This window comes from Corvus kubaryi, unplaced genomic scaffold (genome assembly GCF_017639235.1).
Source record: "Corvus kubaryi isolate FWS band 111438036 unplaced genomic scaffold, C.kubaryi_AGA036_p1.0 37367, whole genome shotgun sequence".
NCBI lineage: Eukaryota > Metazoa > Chordata > Aves > Passeriformes > Corvidae > Corvus > Corvus kubaryi.
The window spans coordinates 32,048-49,734 of NW_024581119.1; the positions used below are offsets into that span (position 1 = coordinate 32,048).

A 17,687-nucleotide genomic window follows, 5' to 3' on the forward strand; every position below is an offset into this window, starting at 1 on the left:
TTCACTCAGCACAGTTAAAAGAAATAAACAGAACAAATGGGAGTTCCAGGGAGCTTTTATTGAGTTTAATCAACAAAAATCAGGATTTTACCATTCATCTTTTTCGCACTCGCAACTCATGAAGCTCGTCACAAGTCAGTGCTGCAACACATACAAAGCCAGAGAAAACGCATTCTCAACAAAATCTGAGCTCCACTGGAGTTTGCCAATTGCCAATTTAACAGAAAGCCAATTTTCCCTCCCTCCCTTGACTGTTTTGAAGGACTAGATCATATTTTTTGCTGGTTAACAGTAAGAATATCAACCCCTTGTGTAGGGTCTACTGGATTATGACACTCCACTTGAATTGCAAATAATTTCTTTTCTTGAAATAAAAGTTCCAGTTTCTTTCAATAAGGGGAACAGTGACTATTTTCTTCTCCTGACACCCCTTCCCCAAAATTACTGGTTAAAATACAGCAAGGCTGTATCTTAATAAACACATCCCTGCCTCCCTCACTCCCCCCTCCCCCCCTCCCTAACTTGTCTACAGCAGAATTTAACAATGCTTCCACGCACAGGCATTTTAGCAACACAACAATGAACTGAGCAAAGCCTACAGGATAATCTGCCAAAGCCTTCTTGTGAAGTTCAGGTGCATGCTCTTTGGTCCAGAGACCTGGCTGATTACAAAGGTAAACTGTGATTCAAAAAGGATGGACCAGAAGTTCACAGCAAACAGAAAACTCCCTGCAGGGACTAGAATTGCCCAACCTCTACCATAGCAGCTGCACTGCTGGAGTCTCTGGGAACAAAATTCACTTTGTTCTCAGGAAGCAATGACCAGTCAGCCCCAGCAGCACTACAAAGTTCAGCATCAGGGCAAGAACCACCACAACAGCAGCTGAAGAGATGTGGCATGACAGCTCTGTAACCTCTCTTACAGAAACTGAGGCAAGATAGCCATCTGCTCAGGTTTGTCCTATCAGTCATTCGTAAGAAAAAAGTGAAGCATTTTTAAATCCTTGGAGCAGACACCCTCCCCCCATCCCAAATAAAAATAAACAGAAGATCAGAATGAGATGATTTGATACCACCATATAAACAACATGAGTTCATGTTGAGCTTCCCTGTTCTTACCCACAAAAACAGTCACAGAGGGCAAGGAAAGATGCTCCCATCTCATTCTGGAAACTGAAACACCCATTTGAGACCAACCCACCCCCCTCCCCCTTTGGGAAAAGGCCTCCAGCCACTGCAGTGCCCACCTGACAGTGGACACCCAGAGAATGGCCTGTAAGTTCTCTCGAGTGGCTGAAGATTCTATCACCTTCTTCACAGCCACCTCACCCAGCTGTGAAGCTCCATTTCTCAAATTCCTGGAGTGACACTTCTAGACTTCCAACAAAAAAATAAAATGCAGAACACATCAGGTTCTCATTCACATCAACTTTGCCAGAGAAGTATTTGACCTAGGGCTCATCACTGAAGGCTCCGACTAATCCATCTGTAAAGGCTGGTGACCAGCAAAAACTGGAGCTCACAAGAAATCTCAGGAAGCCAAGATTTATACACACTCCTAACTCTTGGGTAGGGAACAAAACAACCAAGAAAACCCCAAACCAAAATAATAAAAAACAAAAGCCCCCAAAAAACAAAAACAAACAAAAAAAAACCCCACAAAAACAAAACTAGGTTTTATCCTAGTCTTCTGGAGCATCTTTCCATTTGCAAGATCGCATCTGTTTGAGATAGCCTACTACCACCAAAAATAGGCTGCTTCCTTCTTGACAAGAAGCCACCTAAAAATGGTGCCCCCGATAGTTTAAGTAAGTGCCAATCCTCAATGAGAGGCCAATTTTGAAGTAATACTTTCAAAAGTTCTGTGCTTCAAGAGGGACCATCAATGCATGGCATCAGGCTAACCTACCACAAATCCAAGCAGAGCACACACACCTGACTTGACATCGCTATCCTGTTCTTGTTACATGTGCATGCCCTGGGTAAGATATAAAATTTATTTACATTTTCATGTCTTTGTTGCATTGACATTATCCCTCTTCTGTCTGGAAAAATCATAAGCTGGCTGCAGTACAGGAGCAAGATTTTACTTTTGGTCGAAGTTACCACCCATAAGCTCCCACCCCCCACCCCCAAAAAGCACCCCAAAATTGTTTACATTTAGTACCTGCCAGTCAGTAAGCTATGTGGCTCACAGAGACCAAGCTCTTGAGTTTGTACTCTAGTGCAGCATTTGCTACAATTATGGAGTCACTGCTGACAAAAAGAAGAAAAACATCCTGAACACAAAAACCTTTCAATCTTGTAAAGTTGTTGTCAGGAGGCACCTGGTTTCTATTTATGATCATCGAGGAAACAGATGGCTAGTCCACCTTATGATTCCAAACAATTTTACTCCAATTCAAAAAAGGGTCAAAATGGAGAGAAATTAAGACAATTAAATCCTGCCTCAAAGGTAAGCAAGCGTGGTGTGAGTGCAGCATCTGTATATGCGATAAATGAGCAAAAGGGATTGCATTCATCCAGGTGCCTCCTGACAGTGGTGGTTAACAGGCTAAAAGGGATTTTAGAAAGAGTAATTTTTTGATTTGTCTCACTCCTTTTGCCTGTAGATCAGGCCAAACATCAAGCATGTTGGGAGGGGCACAATTTAAAGCAACACTACTTGACCAGAAAGCACTTTTCAGCAATATACAATGCAAAATGACAGAGAGCAACTCATGGCAAACCAGAATAGATGGCAAGCAGCTTCCTGCAGCTTCTGACGTTAGCAGGGGTTTGCCCTTACCTGCTCACAGTTCTGCACAGAGGCCACTCTGGGCAGAAAATGCAGTGCTGCAGGAAGTGAAACAATTCCACAAAACTCCAGAACTGTCAGTTTATGCATGTAAATTGGTTTTTTTATGGTCTCTCAAACCCAAATCCACACCTTAAGCATATACTGCTCAGCAACACCCACTGAATTTCCCTCACCATGATGGAACACAGGTCATGGACTCCTTCAGAGCTTGTCAAGTTCCTGAAGTTTCTAAGGGGGAAATCGAAGAGCATCTCCCAAAAGGCTGAGCTACGGATTTGGAGGCCTTGCAGCCCCCACAAGTGATCTCTTCCATGCGAGCGGTACAGGACTGTTGCTAGCACCAGAGCAAATCCATCCTGACAAGGGACACTTGTGGTGGCCTGCACTTCACAGAGGTCAGAGCATTTCTCACTGTTTAGTGTTGCAGAAAACTGAGCCCCTCTCATCTTTAGCTGCTCCCATAATCAGTCTAATCCCTTTAACCTCAGCAACCTTCATCATAAAAGAAAAAGTTATATATGAACCCAAACAGAAAAAAAAAAAAAAAATCGTATTTACAAAGTTTGTACAATATACACATCTGATTTTCTATGGGACACACTGCACCAGAAGAAAGAGGGCCATGGCTCTGAAACAAGTCTACCTATCAAGTGCTATAACTACTGATGAAGACTCATGGAAACCAGTCTTTAGTGTTCTGCTAGAGCACAGGGCTTTTCTTATGGCTCCTGCAAAGGATCACAGGCTACTCTTTCCTTCTGGAGCTATGATGCTGCACCTAATCAGCCCAGATTTTATGTTGGTTTCATTTTAAATACACATATTTACAGTTTGGGTGAACTGCAGATGCATATCAACTCCTCCAACTAAAAAAAAAAAAAAAAAAAAAATTAAAAAAAATTAAAAAAAAAAAAAGTTGAAGAGAAAAGTAGTATTACCAATAACCAATACATTTCACCTCCCAGCCCTGGGCTTGAGTACATGGGAAGGAGGAGAAGGGGAAGAGAGGGGAACTTTGACCTGAAACCAAAAACAGATGTTGATTCCTTGGGCTGTGTCGGAAAGGTGATATTCTGAATGGTCTCATAGCATAAGGCACTTTGCACGAATAAGTAACAAGCTCTTTAGCTTAAAAAACAGATGAGTAACCAGGGAGAAGTTGAAATGCACTCAGTCAATGGTTAAAGAATTTGAAATAGCAGACAAGCTCGTGTTCATCAAGATTCTTCTCTTTTCAGGGTTTCTCTTCTTCCCTTGCTGTCCCTCCCTCCCACAGAAAACAAAATTTAAAACCAGCAGTTAGTGCAACTAATGTTCAATCAGCACACAGTGCAAACAAGTAGAAAAACAAAAAGACATTCCTCCTTTTATCTTCTTTCTTCCTTGCTGCCAAATTTAAAGAGAAAAAAAGGCCGAGCTCTTTAGTCTTCATAGTTCCGAAATGAAAAGATGAAGAAAAACCCACAAAGAGAAGGGTATCCCCAAAGAAACGATGTGTCACAGATTGGGATCATAGGGCTTCACCTTCTGGCATGTGTAATCAAAGCCTAAAAAAAACAAAACAACAACAACACAACAAGAAGAAAAAAATAAAAACCAAAAAAAACCAAACCCACCAAAAAAACACCCCAACAAAACAAACAACCACAACGTCCACAGTTAAATCGGTTCTACACAAAATCAGAGCGTTAAGTGATGACTCACACTAACTATGTAACAGCTCTCAAAAGGCAAAGGGCACATTGTACAGCTCAATCCCAACCTCAGCTTTGTAGAAAGAGGTGCTGCTAATGCCCTTCTGTACCTACAAAACCTCCTGGCTTCTTGTATTTTAGGAAGTAGCAAACTGTTCTCTGGCAAGGTCACAGCATTCCCCTTAGGAATGTCACCCAAGAACCTGTTCCACATTCATCACCTGTTTTGTATTCTATTTACTTATAAACATGGAGAAGGTTCAACCAGCCAAGCAGAAGCTTTCAAAACAGCTGGGTATGACTATCTAGGGTTACCCTTGGATGATTTCAAAGAAGGAACAATAGGTTTGTTTCAATGCTGTCCAACAGTCTGCTTCTATAGCCACTGTTTTATTTTTGGTCATCTGAGAAGAATTTCAGCAGGTTCACTGGTACTGTCTTTCTAATTCATGACCTCTGAGAAGAGTACACAAAAGAATGATTTTCAGCCCAAACTGTATGGTGATGGATCTTGCATAACAACATCTTAGCTAAGGTCATCAGATCAAACATCATCCTGCAGCCATTTAGCTTGACTGCAGTCCAGGGCAAGTCATCTTCCTATAAAGGAAGGACTCGACTCAGCAGCTTTTCCTGAGACAATTATCAGAAAGGGAGCACTTAGATGAACCTCCAACAGTGAAACCTCATTTTCTTTTGCAACTACGCAGACGACCTCAAGTGGCAGCAAAGATGAATTACAGCTTCCCTCCCTACTTAGTTCACTTCCAAGAATTCTATGAACCAAAGGACACAAAAGAGGCAGCACCTTTTACTTGAACCTGATCCCTTCTGCCTGGTGAGGTGGTTACTCTTCTATTGATGCTCTGTTCTCACAGCCATCCATTTTATCTCCTCACCTTTCTGAGGACTACTTTCCTCTCTGCCCCTGACCAATTTCTCATTTCAGCTTAGCAATATAGAAAGAATTCATTAGGCTACTAGTACTCCATCCTGGCCTCTCCCAGGCACCATTCCCCACTCCCCCTTTTCCCCATTTTTTGTGTCCTTAGCATATGGTCAGCATTTCAATCAAAACAACTGAAAAATACTCATCCCTCCCCTCCCACCTTCAGCACATCCATGGAATTCCTTGCACTGACATTCTGTTTCAAACCCTTGTTTTCACATTCAAAGCTTTTTCATCACCTCAGCTTCCCTCTTCCCCTGAGGTAACACTGACACATCGACGACATTGCTGTCATTCAACACACTGCTATTCAGCAAGGCACTTACATACCTACATGTTTACTGTTTCTCATCTTCTACGGGTTCACTGTGGTATTCTGCCACATACAAGCTCTTGTCGATGTTGCTTGGTATGGGTTTAATTTCAGTTCCCAACTGCTCCTCAATACTTTTCAGGTTGAATCGATCGTCATAGGTGATCAAGTTGATGGCCAGGCCAAGATGACCAAAGCGACCTTGACAAAAAACAAAAACACACCTGAACTGAACTGAGTTAACGAAGCGGCTGACAGAAAAAAGGTCTGCAGACTGTGAAGTTAGTATCATTCTGTGATGATAAAAACAAATCTGGTCACAGGTCTCTACACCTTTCACATCAGTTTTTGGTAAGGAGTTTCGCAGTGCTGTAGGAATAAGAAAACTCAGGAGGTTCAAAAGACTCTGACCAAAGCACCAGGATAATTACCAGCAGAAAGTCTTCGAGAGTTCTTGAACAAGCCTGAACTACGAAGTTCAACTACACTGAGTTCCTTTGTTTACTGCCCTTCTTCAGGGCCTATTTTGCTGATTTCCAGACAGCAGAAACATATCTCAGAACACGTGCAGAAGAAAGCATAAATCTCTAGGCTTGAGACAGTCTGGAAGCTAAGATTTTAGTACAGAATTTTCCCAAACTGCACACAGGGGCAATAGTAAGTCTCCTGAGATGAAAGCAAAATATGCCTCTTTTTTTTTTTTTCATTAGATTGTTCAGGCCAGTTTCGAGAGAACGGCCCTTAGCTGATATTATTCAGATAATATCGTCAGGGAGGATAGCCATCTGAGATGACACCCAAAAATAAATTTGTCAGAAAAATCAAAGCTACCTAAAGTAATTCTCAGGTATAGTAATAAAAAACCAAAAGCCAATTCAAGGCTAAAAAGCATCACAGTCATCCGCCAAGCTGCACCTAAACCAGGTTGGTCCTCTCACCTGATCTGCCAATGCGATGAAGATAAGTCTCTGCAAGCTTTGGGAAATCAAAGTTTATCACCACATTCACAGCCTGGATATCAATACCTCGGGTAAACAGATCTGAAAGACAATCCAGATCACAAGAAAGTTAATTTCAATGAGCTCTAACGCTGACAGTATTTAGGGTGTAAAGATTAACAGTGATGAACTGATTGCTTTGTGCTAGCTTCCAGATACAAGCTTTCCTTGTATCAAAGACAGTTTACACACAATCCTGTTACAGCTTCCTCTCGCTCTGTATACATTATAAACACGAATAACCTAAGAACAACAGCCAAAACCACCAGATCTGCACATCTACGCAGAAAAAATAACCACAAAGCTAGTTTTTTCCATGATACACTATTTTGGAGCAGATGATCTTAAGCATCTCTTCACACACAATTGTGCATTGCCAGTGTCACAACAGACTTGAGACCTGAACTACGTTCCACTACCTCAACTACTTCTATTCTGCTTCTAGTGATTTTTCTTAAGATGGCCCAGACATGTGTAGTGATAGCAGACACTGCCAGGTACTGCCCAAACAGGCCTGCAACAAAGAACTTGGATCATACACAGGCCAGTCAAAACTACAAAAATATTTAGAAAAAATGTGCTATAAACACTTGAAAGAATCAGCAAAACTTCACATGATCATAGTCACAGTTCTACTGATAGATCATAAAGTTAACAACCCAACAACTCAGGGAACCCTCATGTGTGAAAATAAACAGAAAACACTATTGCAGTAAAATGATTTGTTGGCAAGCTGCACCTTCACAAAAGACAAAACTCCACATGCCTAAAGGAGTGCTGCACCCTGCTACATGCAGGCTTGAAAAAGACACGTTACCAAAACACCTTGTTTTGGTTTATTACAGCTAATTGATCTACGATACCTGTGCTAATGCGCTTCCTATCACAAACTTTAGAAACAAGAAAAGGTTTAGGAACTCTTACCAGTGCAAACGAGATTGCGGCACAAGCCATTTCGGAAATCATGGAATACACGATTGCGGTGCTCCTGGAAATACACACATATACACAAAGAGAAACAAAAAACCCAAGTCCAACCAGCTGGTACTTACAGGTATATTCAGGTAACTAACACTGAACTTCAATCGTGTGAATTTCTCCTCCTTCTCATTAGAGAACAGCTGAGTTGAAACAAGATGCCAGTATATATATTTTTAGCACTCCTTACACCATATATTCTGAAGAATTAACTCTAGAGGGTCTTGATCCCACTTTTCGACAAAGACAATCAACTGACTGCATTTTAAAACCTCCTGCAAATGGCATCAAAACCATCTCAGAAAAGGACTATCTAGAGTTATAATTACATGAAATCACATCAAGGAAGTTAAACTGGTATTTTGACTGTTGTCGTTCTCCAGTCCCCCTTGCCAAATTTCCCACGTTTTATTCATTCCCGTAAAAACTGAAGCTGGCAGTAACTTCCTTTTCCAGTATGAAACATTTTTCACTACTGATTCAGAATCAGGGGTGGGATGAGTCAGTTTTCTGTGAAGACTCTCCTCTCACAAACACCTCACTCTGGGCCACACAAAGATTAAGTAATATCACTGTTAAGTGGAATTTAGAGAGGGAATGAACAAGCCGAAGCATTCTGCAAAAACACAGCTGCACTTTGCCAAAAGATCATCCACTGACTGATCAAAAGCATACAAAAATCAGACTTCGAGGAACTCACTTGCATACCTCTCTGTTCTCAGTAACACCACCACTTCTGCTTCTGCTCAGTTAATTAGTGCTCTGCATCTGGCCCAGCAAACACTGGCATTACCTATCATTGCATGAACAGCAAGCTAGACTAGTTTACATATAAAATTTTAAAAAGTTTCAAAGTACTCCTGTTCTACATGCATCACTTCAGCCTTCTGACATCTTTTAACAGTGAGAAGCTAGAGGAAGTGTGAGCTACTGTACAATTAACAGAAACCTCTGCACCAGCAAAGCTGCAATGGCATTTTTCACCAGCTACACCAAGGCCACAAGTGTCTGGTCACCATATACCAGCCACAGCTTTCACCAAGAGGTTTGATCCAACCCACCTCCTCAACTTCTCAGATTCCCCTGCAGTCACAGTGTAAGATCACTGTTTGCAAAGCCACACAGGGCACTCACTGGACTATGTATTGGGGTTTTTTGTCACCTGTTTTAATTCAGCCCCCTTTTCTCATCTGTGTTAGCCTGTGTGCTCTACCCTGGCTCCCCAAAGCAAGGCAGCAGCACTAAGAACTGTGCCTTCTGGCTGCTGTTTGTGCTTACACTGGGACTAATTAATCTGACCTCAAGTACTCAAATACCAACTGGCCACATACACTGAACAGTCTGGAAAGAGGGCTGGGCTGGGGGAAGGCTGGGGATGGAGGCTGGCAGCAGGTAACTAAAACCAAACCTAGGGCAAAGCAATACATGTTTCAGTTTATGAAGAACATGCAAACTTAAAGCAAGCATGAGACTTAATTCAGCTGTTCAGTAAAGCCTGGGGTGGTGTGGAATAAACCACTGTAGATTTCATACTCACCTGCCTCATTTTAGCATGGATATAGAAGCAGGAATAGCCCAGCTGGGAGATCTTTTTGGCTAGCAATTCAACCCGTTGAGAGGAGTTGCAGAAAATGATGGACTGGTTAATCTGGAGCTGAATGAGTAAACAGTGTTCTCAGTAAATGCAGCATTTTACTAACAAAGGATCCCAGACATGTCTAAATCCCTTCCAAAAAGAAAGCACAGCAGGTATGCTGCTGGTAATTCACATCAGACGTATTTTTGTAGAGAAAGGGAAAAAAATAAGGAAGTTCTATAACACAGAGATGCAGGACAAGAAGCACACATTTTTAACCTTCGATATATAGCACATTTTGACAAAGAAAAATTTTCATTAAGCTGCCTTTGAAACACTCAGTCTCGTTCTTGGTTCCAAGAAGGAAAAAGCTTCTGATATGCTCCTGACCCAGCCCTACTCCTTACCCTGGAAAAGAGCGTATTGAGGCAGTGCACTTTCTGACGCTCAGTGACATAGGCATAGTACTGAGTAACTCCCTTCAAGGTCAGCTCCTCCATCAGATTAATCTCATAGGGTTTCTGCAAATGGGAATTCTGAAAAATAAAGATATTGATAAAACAGACAGATCTATGTGCAAAACAACATAAGCAGCTCCCACTCTGCACCAAGGATGCACTACCTAGCCACTCTTCATGCTATGCTGAAAACAGAGTGGGTAAATTTTCACAAATGATTACTTATAAATCCAAGGTGACTGAGCAGGCCAAACAGGAGCAGCCTCCAGAAGCAAATCCATACAGATGACATAACTAATACACAAAGTGGAAACCAGCACCTTACAGGCAAAAACTGCACATACCTAGCTTCCCATTAATGCAACTGCGGGTCAAAAACTGCTTTCAAACTTCTGTTCTAGACTTAGGCTGATTTAGATTAAACCTGTGAAGTTTAGATGTATTTAAAAAACCAAGCACTAACAGCTATGCACCACTCATCCATACCCTTCCTGTGTGATGTCACCACCATCACCATACCTACATGGATACATCTCAACTCACCATGAACTTCTGCACACTCAAAGGAAAAGTGGCTGAGTAGAGCAAAATCTGTCTGTTTTTAGGTAGCGTGAGAATAATGTCTTCCATTATTTGAACAAAATCCTGAGACAGCAACTTATCTGCCTGTAACAACAGAAGTAATAAACAGCAAGTTAAAATAATGGTGTAAGATTTCAGTCTTTCAGTAGCTCCACATTTGGGGGAAGGGAAAAAAAAAAACAGTTACCAGGGTTCCTACCAGAGTCATCCAAGAGCTTTCACACAACTATATTCTCCCTCACTCAGAAGACTGTACGCTACTGGATGTTCATAAATCAGTTTTATATACAATTACGTGGTAAGCACAGCTGACTCATTATTAACAGAAAATAAATGAAATGCATTCCTTTGCTGCAGAATAGACTGCTACTCTATTCTTCAGCATCAGCAAAGACAGGAAAGGCAAATCTTCCTAGGCTGTTTCCTTAAAAGATTTACATGCAAAAAAATCCTACTGTCAAAACAGTTCCTCAAAAATACTGAGAAATGGAGGAGACCTTACAGTGTCTCTAAGCAAGTTTGAATCATTGCTGTGCACCAAAAGGACACTCACTGAGACACATCATTCCTTTAACTTGGTGTTAAAATCCCAGAACATTTAACATAAGCAACTTGCCTCATCCAATACTATCATCTGGACATGCTCAACTTTTGCTACTCCTTTCTTGATGAGATCGAGAATTCTCCCAGGGGTAGCTATCACCACATGCACTGTAAGGTTAGAAGAGAGAAAAAAAGAGAAACACAAAAACCCCACAAGGTTAAGGTGATTAACACTGTGTTTCCTTCCAGCATTCATGGCCATGTTTCATATGAACATTTCATATGAACATATGAAATGGCAACAGTATACGAACAGCAAGACATTGTAGTCTGCTCTGTAACAGGCAACAGTAACAAGCAGAAATTCCACGATCACATTGTAAAAGCCACAAAGAAGCAGCAACCCTGGTACAGCAGAAGTGCTCTGACCTGTATCATCAAGTCTCATTATGTCATCTCGCAAATTGGTTCCTCCTGTTGTTGCCATCACTTTGGCACCTCCCATGTGTTTGCTGACTTGGATACAGATTTGACTGACCTGCAGGGCTAGTTCACGGGTGGGAACGATCACCATTGCTAGAAGTTAAAAAAAATCACTGTGAGTCACTAGTAACACTCTATCTTAAATATTCATCCTCAGAGGAGACAGGGACTTTATGAAGTAAAATAATGAAAAGCACAGTTTAGGAATTCCACTCTGGGTATTCTAGAAAGACCTAGGAACTGCTCTTGACAAGGCAAATTCCATGCAAGGATTCTCCAGCCCTTGATGCTCCCTTTGCACAACTACCCCAGCCACCACACCTACTTATTACTCCACATCCACTTTCCAGGGCAAGACAGAAAAGTGCACAAACCTTCTTCCATTTAAAGCTTTTGAAAGCAACTGTGGGACTTTGTGCAAATTCCACCTCCCCCCTCCACCACTCCCCATTAGCTTTCTCTGGAAGTACAAGCAGATAACCTACACTGCCCAAATTCATTAACCAGTTTTAGATTCAGGTCTCTTATGTAGTGACTGACACCATTGCCCAGCTGCAGCTAAGTGAGATCCACCTCAACTGACCTTGTATATTGTCCTTCTTTAAGTCTAGCCGTTCAAGTAAAGGAATGAGGTAGGCTCCACTCTTGCCTGTTCCATTTTTTGCTCTAGCCAAGATATCCCTACCAGATAAAGCAATGGGGATGCTCTCCTCCTGAAATGCAAGGACAGACAGTGCATGAGCAATTAATCATAAGCCATGCTTCACTGAAGAGGCTGACCAAATTTAACTCCCCTCACTAACAGTATCACATGAAATTTGACTGTTTCGTGACCATTGCTATTATTACTATCCTGCAAATACAAGCATGACAGACTCACAACAGGAAGAAGTTAAACCCATCAGTAAAAGAGTTCCCCAACACATCCCACTTAAAAGTCCTTATCTTGCCTGATCATAGGAAAGGGATCAGGTACCACAGGTAAAGCCATACTAACACATTAGGCAAAAAGTGAAAAAATGGGAAAAAAAAATAAGTGAAGAGACAATAACAGTCACTAGCAAACTCCTCCTACGGAAGGAGATTCCCACCTACATCTTAACATCAGAACCAGCTCAGCCCATGTGATTCCAACTTCCATATTCCTGTGATATACTTCTCAAAAAATCTTCTACTATCCAAACACAGGCCTCGTGTATTTTTAATTTTACTACCTTTTTCAGCAACATCTAAAGAAATCTCAGCCTTTTTGAAAGGTGGCATCATGTGAATCTGTTTATGAACAAAGCAAGCCATAGTTTTCTCATGCCTTAAAGAGACAAGGTAGCTTAAAGAGCTGTGTCAGTGATAAAACCTGAAAGGCCAATTAAAAGAGTTCAGCCTTCCACCCCCCTCCTTAAGTTTACACATGAACAGTTCTTAATAGAACAAGTCTTAGAAGTAAAAGAAAGATGGAGGTACAGAAAAGTAAACTTGCTAAGATATTAATCTCCCTCCCACAATCCCCATTACTCTTCTTCCACAAGATTACAATAAAAAGAGCCACCACTGTGATAAAGCCATAATTATATTTTTAACAACTAAAGGTACACAGCCAATGGTAACTCAGGTTTCTGGAAAATTTATAGAACAGACGCCTGGGACTACTTATGTGAAAGACAGTATTGAACAGAGAATTAACAAATTAACACCTCCAGCATGAAAAAGAAAATCCAAGTTAACTTCTCCGAAGTGTAAGGCAGCCCCATCATTAAGTCACTCTTTGAATGACTTAGTCATTTAGCTGGGGGTTAGAAATTCTTGTCTTTCCCAAGGGACACCAAGTTCTTTTGTTCAGAGCTTCAGGTTTTCCTCAATGATGGCATACGTATTGGACATTTAGGCGTAACAATGTCAATACATTTACAGAAACTAAAAGCAGCATCTAAGTAGTCTCTGTTTGCAAACAACCTGAATAGGAGATGGTTTTTCCCAGCCCATTTCAAAAATTCCCATCAGCAACTCCCGTTTCAAACAGTAATCTTCAAACTCATTTCCTTTTGTGGAGGTCACGTCCTGAATAATCAAAAAATAAAGCACACGCAAAGATTAGGTCATACAAGCTGAAGCTGTATATTGGTCTGAAATAGCCTGTACAGGAAGACCACAAATTACTACAGGAAAAGTTCCCATTAACCCGTGCAACACCCTACAGCAGTAAGGGAAACACTGGCTTTCTCAGAACCAAACACAGCTCCCGAGTGCACACAGCGACACCTCCCCATCTGCCTTGCACAACACAGACGCTGCCTGTGTCATGCTGTAATACCAACAAAGGACAATATCCAGGGTGAACTCCATTTTTGAGCTTTCCAAGAGAAGCATCGCTCACGAACAGTTGGGAGAACAAATTAATTCTTCATTTAAACAGTAGGTGCTGAACTACTTTTTAGCCTTTGCTCAGGACAAGTGTTTTACCACTGCAAGCCCTCCCACAAGTTTTATTTAATATTTATTCCTACAGTTCAATTATCCTTACCGAAGTTTTGATTCTCAAATCCTTTGGAGGGAGTTTTAAAGTCTTCTTCCAGTCATCACCAGGTCTATAGCAAAATAAAATGAGAACAGATTTAAAAATAATTAGTATTTTGATTTTGCATTTTATTTTCTTAGATATAGTGATGAACATGTAGTATTTTCACCTCCTCAAAGCTAAAAGCACCTACAAATATGAGCTCTAGTCTTCTCTGAGTTAAGCAGGATTTAACAGGCAGAAACTGTAAACAGACAAAAATCAGCTGTCTGCCAAATAAATTTGTGAAATCTTTATCCAGTCATGATTTAAGTCCCATTTTTAGGGCACTGAATCAAATAGCAGAACAGATTTAAAACTGAGCATTGACTTAGTCACATAACAGAAACTGGCTGTAATGAATCCACACAAGACTATTTCATGACTTATAAGAAAAATTCTCTTGTCCAGGGAACGTCCATTCTTAATCTCCAAGGAATGTGAAAAGGTTAAAAAAAAAAAAACCTTCTGGTAAAAAAATTAACTAAGCAATCACTCCACTTGTTGAGCAAGTATGATTTGCTCTCAGTGAGACTTAGACACCCATCCTCTCTTGAAAGCCACTGTAGAGAGGAGAGCAAGTCCTTCTCTTCACCGGCCCCAGGAAGTTACGCATGAATTTTGATGAGCTTAATTCACGACATTGATAAGAGTAACCATGTAATTCATTAAAAAAAGAGGGGGGAGGGGGCAAGGTAGGCAGATTTTAAGAACCTGAGTGTTCCATCACGCTCTCTCTGAGGACAGCTGACATTTCCTTCGCAAATAATTAACAAAATAAAAGCCAATGCTGTTCAGGGGGAGGACGATCCATAAAAGAAAAAAGAAAAGCAACACATTACCATACTGTCCTAGTATTTTACATCTTTCAGAAATCCCAACCAGCACACTTCCAAAACTAGCTGGATGGGAGCAGGGTATCACAGTGGGACTGTATCCTCTCAGCTCAGGCTTTGATGAATTAAAGCCAGAACATTACAATGAGGAGGTCAGGTGCTACTATTTCAGATCAATCACAAAACACAACTGGCTTTAAAGCATTTCCCACCATGAGAAAGAACTGCAACAAACCGAAAAGCATACACAACTAGACTGAGACCAGGTGGCATTTCCTCCTTGGTCTTAAATGTCAATTCAGTTCCTTCCCACTCCTCTACTTCCCTCTTGCACCACTTGCAACAAGCAAAAACCACAGGACTGTAATGCTCCGTGGGCTGCCTCTGACCGTAGCTCACACTCAGAAAAGCACAGCATCAAACTGGATTTTCACAACAATCACTGTTGCAGAGAAGCTTGCACATGGAAATACAGCTTTTTTTTCATAACGTACATCACAGGACACTTCAAACCACAAAACAACAGAATACAACATTTTCCAAATGGGAACCCGAGAATGCTTTCCCACACATAACTTCTAAACATTCCTTTTGTGGCAGCTGATACAAACACTTACTTTATAGCGGTGGTCATACTCTGTGCTTGCTGTTGAGTGCCATTATTGATTGTGTTGGCATTTTTCAGCTGGTTCATCTGTTGCTGAGTTTGTGTGCCTCCACCTCCGGGGCCCCCGCTGGGTTTTACAGGGCCTCTCAACTGCCCATTCTGACTGGATAGACCCATTATAACAGGGTTCTCTGTTCTGGCCGTGCTCATGCTTTTATCTTTAAAGATGTCTTTTTAGACGTCAAAACTTTGAAAGTCAGTACAGAAACTGTAATAACAGTTTATTAGACTCTCCAAAATGAAGAGATAAATAAGTCTTGCTCAATATATGAGTCCTTTATTGCAATGCAGGCAAGCACCTGTAAGTCACTCAAAAGTAAAGCAGTAACTTGCTCTGATGCACTGTGGAACAACTTTTTTTTAAAAAAAGCCCTCTATTGAAGTTGAGTTATATCAGAATTCACTTGCTTCAATCTGAAAGAGAAGCAGACAATAACAATTAGTATGTGGATTTTTGTCTACATAAATCACATCAGTTTACTTTTGTATTTTAAGAAAAATTTCTTCCCAGGCAGTGTGCAACAAGGGTACCTGCTTTTTTTGTTTCCTCAGTGATAATTATAAAGACATGCATCAAACTTTTTTTGCCTTTCCATAAAGTTTTGTCTAACATCTTCAGCCACCAAAGAAAACCTCCTAAACAGTTGTACTACAGAGACCTTCCACTACCTGCCCCCTCCCATAAAATAACCATTAAGTGCATCAATTGTTTTGATGGCTCTTCAATTCCCCCACAAATTCACCCACTTCCGGGATGCAGCCAACCAGCCCTAAAATGCTGAGCAATAATATTACGCATAGGTTTGTGACAGGAGGCAAGACTACAATATCAAGGGGACATTCCAGTTAGAACTGACAAAACGCCTACATTACTCTGATTGCCCTGTTCAGTTTGAAAGGGAAATATAAATGATGTAAACCCAAACCAACAGCTTACCCTCCTCCAACCCAAAACGCAAGCTCAACCAGCTTATCCCCAGTTTTCAACCGGGTATTGATTTAAGGCTATTCAGAACAGTGACCAAACAACACCATTACGCTGAACTGAGAGCAGCTGCCTTTTGGAGTCGAAGTGACTGAGCTTGAACTGAGGCAGTAACGCTGCTGGTTATCCAGCTTCCTGCTTGTGACCTTACCTTCCTGCTGTCAGCGACAACTTATGTTGTGCTCAGAAGATTAACATTTTATACACATGACTTAATATCGACTCTGTATGTAACAGAACGGTTGCAAAGCTGTGGAAAGACAATACGAAGTCTGCCCCTTACACAAAGCAAGCATGGACCAGAGCTAAAGACTCCTTACGATGGTACCAGGGAGACAAAATGTCCCTTGTCCAAAATCTTTTGGAACAAAAAGTAGGCTTGCCTGTGCTTTCTCACCATAAAGCATCTGCATCTTGGGAAAACACAAAGAAAAAAACCAGCCGACTACTGCTTCCTAACCTCAGCATTCACAACAAAATGCATGTTTTCCCAGTGAATAAAAAGGCACATTGAAGAGCATTCAAGAGAGTGGAAAAGGAATTCAGACTTCACAGCTGCTTTCAAGTGTGTCAATTCTGGCTTCACAGCAAAATTCTAAAGTTTGCGATACTAGGATTTTCTGCTAGTTAACTTTCAAGGCATCTTCTAAGAGAGATTTCTCCTGACCATTAACTTCCTAAAAACCAGACGAGTCACGAAGGTTACCAGAGACGCCAATGAGACCCGAATACCAACGCCGAGAAGTTCTCCAATAGTGTAGGAAATGAAACCTCTCAGTGCCTTATGCCCTCACGCTCGTAACTATCCTTTAGAAGAACAGAGGTTAAAAATAACGCACAGCCTCATGGAACCCAACAAATCTCCCCGTTCCGATAAAAGAGACGCCACCATTTCGCAAACTGACGGACTGAAGAAAAAAGGGCCTCCGTCGCCTATCTGTGCTCTCCGGGCGCGGGCGGGCGGCCGGGGCACTAGCTCCGGACCTTTCCCTTCCCCTCGGCTGGGCCTGGCACAAAGGGAGCCCTCGAGGTGCTCGATGTGCCTGGCGCGCCGGGGCCGCACTGCAGAGCCCCGCGGCCGAGCGGTGGGCCCGGCGCCGCCCGCCGATCGCAGCTGCGCCACACCAACACCTCCCGCCCGCGAACAATGGAGCAGCCGCCGCTTGCCGCCCGGGCCGGCGGGGAGCGAGCGCCTCCCGGCCCCGCCCCGCGCGGTCCCCCGGCCCCGCCGCTCCCTGTGCGCCCAGGCCCGGCCCGGCCTGGCCGCCCCCGCT

The 17,687-nt window shown here is 42.0% G+C and overlaps 1 protein-coding gene across 3 annotated transcripts in view; it reads right to left on the reverse strand.

The window, feature by feature from the left end:
• Positions 1–37: 37 nt before the first annotated feature.
• The window catches only part of DDX6 (DEAD-box helicase 6), an 18,276-nt gene continuing 626 nt past the window's right edge, over positions 38–17,687 (reverse strand). The window contains exons 2-14 of one of the 3 annotated variants that reach the window (XM_042034012.1): positions 15,379–15,842; positions 13,893–13,956; positions 13,325–13,429; positions 11,958–12,087; positions 11,321–11,467; positions 10,965–11,059; positions 10,310–10,432; positions 9,716–9,844; positions 9,270–9,386; positions 7,679–7,742; positions 6,695–6,796; positions 5,778–5,957; positions 38–4,347 (exon numbers count right to left, since the gene is read on the reverse strand). In XM_042034012.1, coding sequence (XP_041889946.1) covers positions 5,782–5,957; positions 6,695–6,796; positions 7,679–7,742; positions 9,270–9,386; positions 9,716–9,844; positions 10,310–10,432; positions 10,965–11,059; positions 11,321–11,467; positions 11,958–12,087; positions 13,325–13,429; positions 13,893–13,956; positions 15,379–15,578 — 1,452 coding nt within the window. In that variant the 5' untranslated portion in view covers positions 15,579–15,842 and the 3' untranslated portion in view covers positions 38–4,347; positions 5,778–5,781. The other 2 variants (XM_042034011.1, XM_042034014.1) reach the window with 2 other exon arrangements.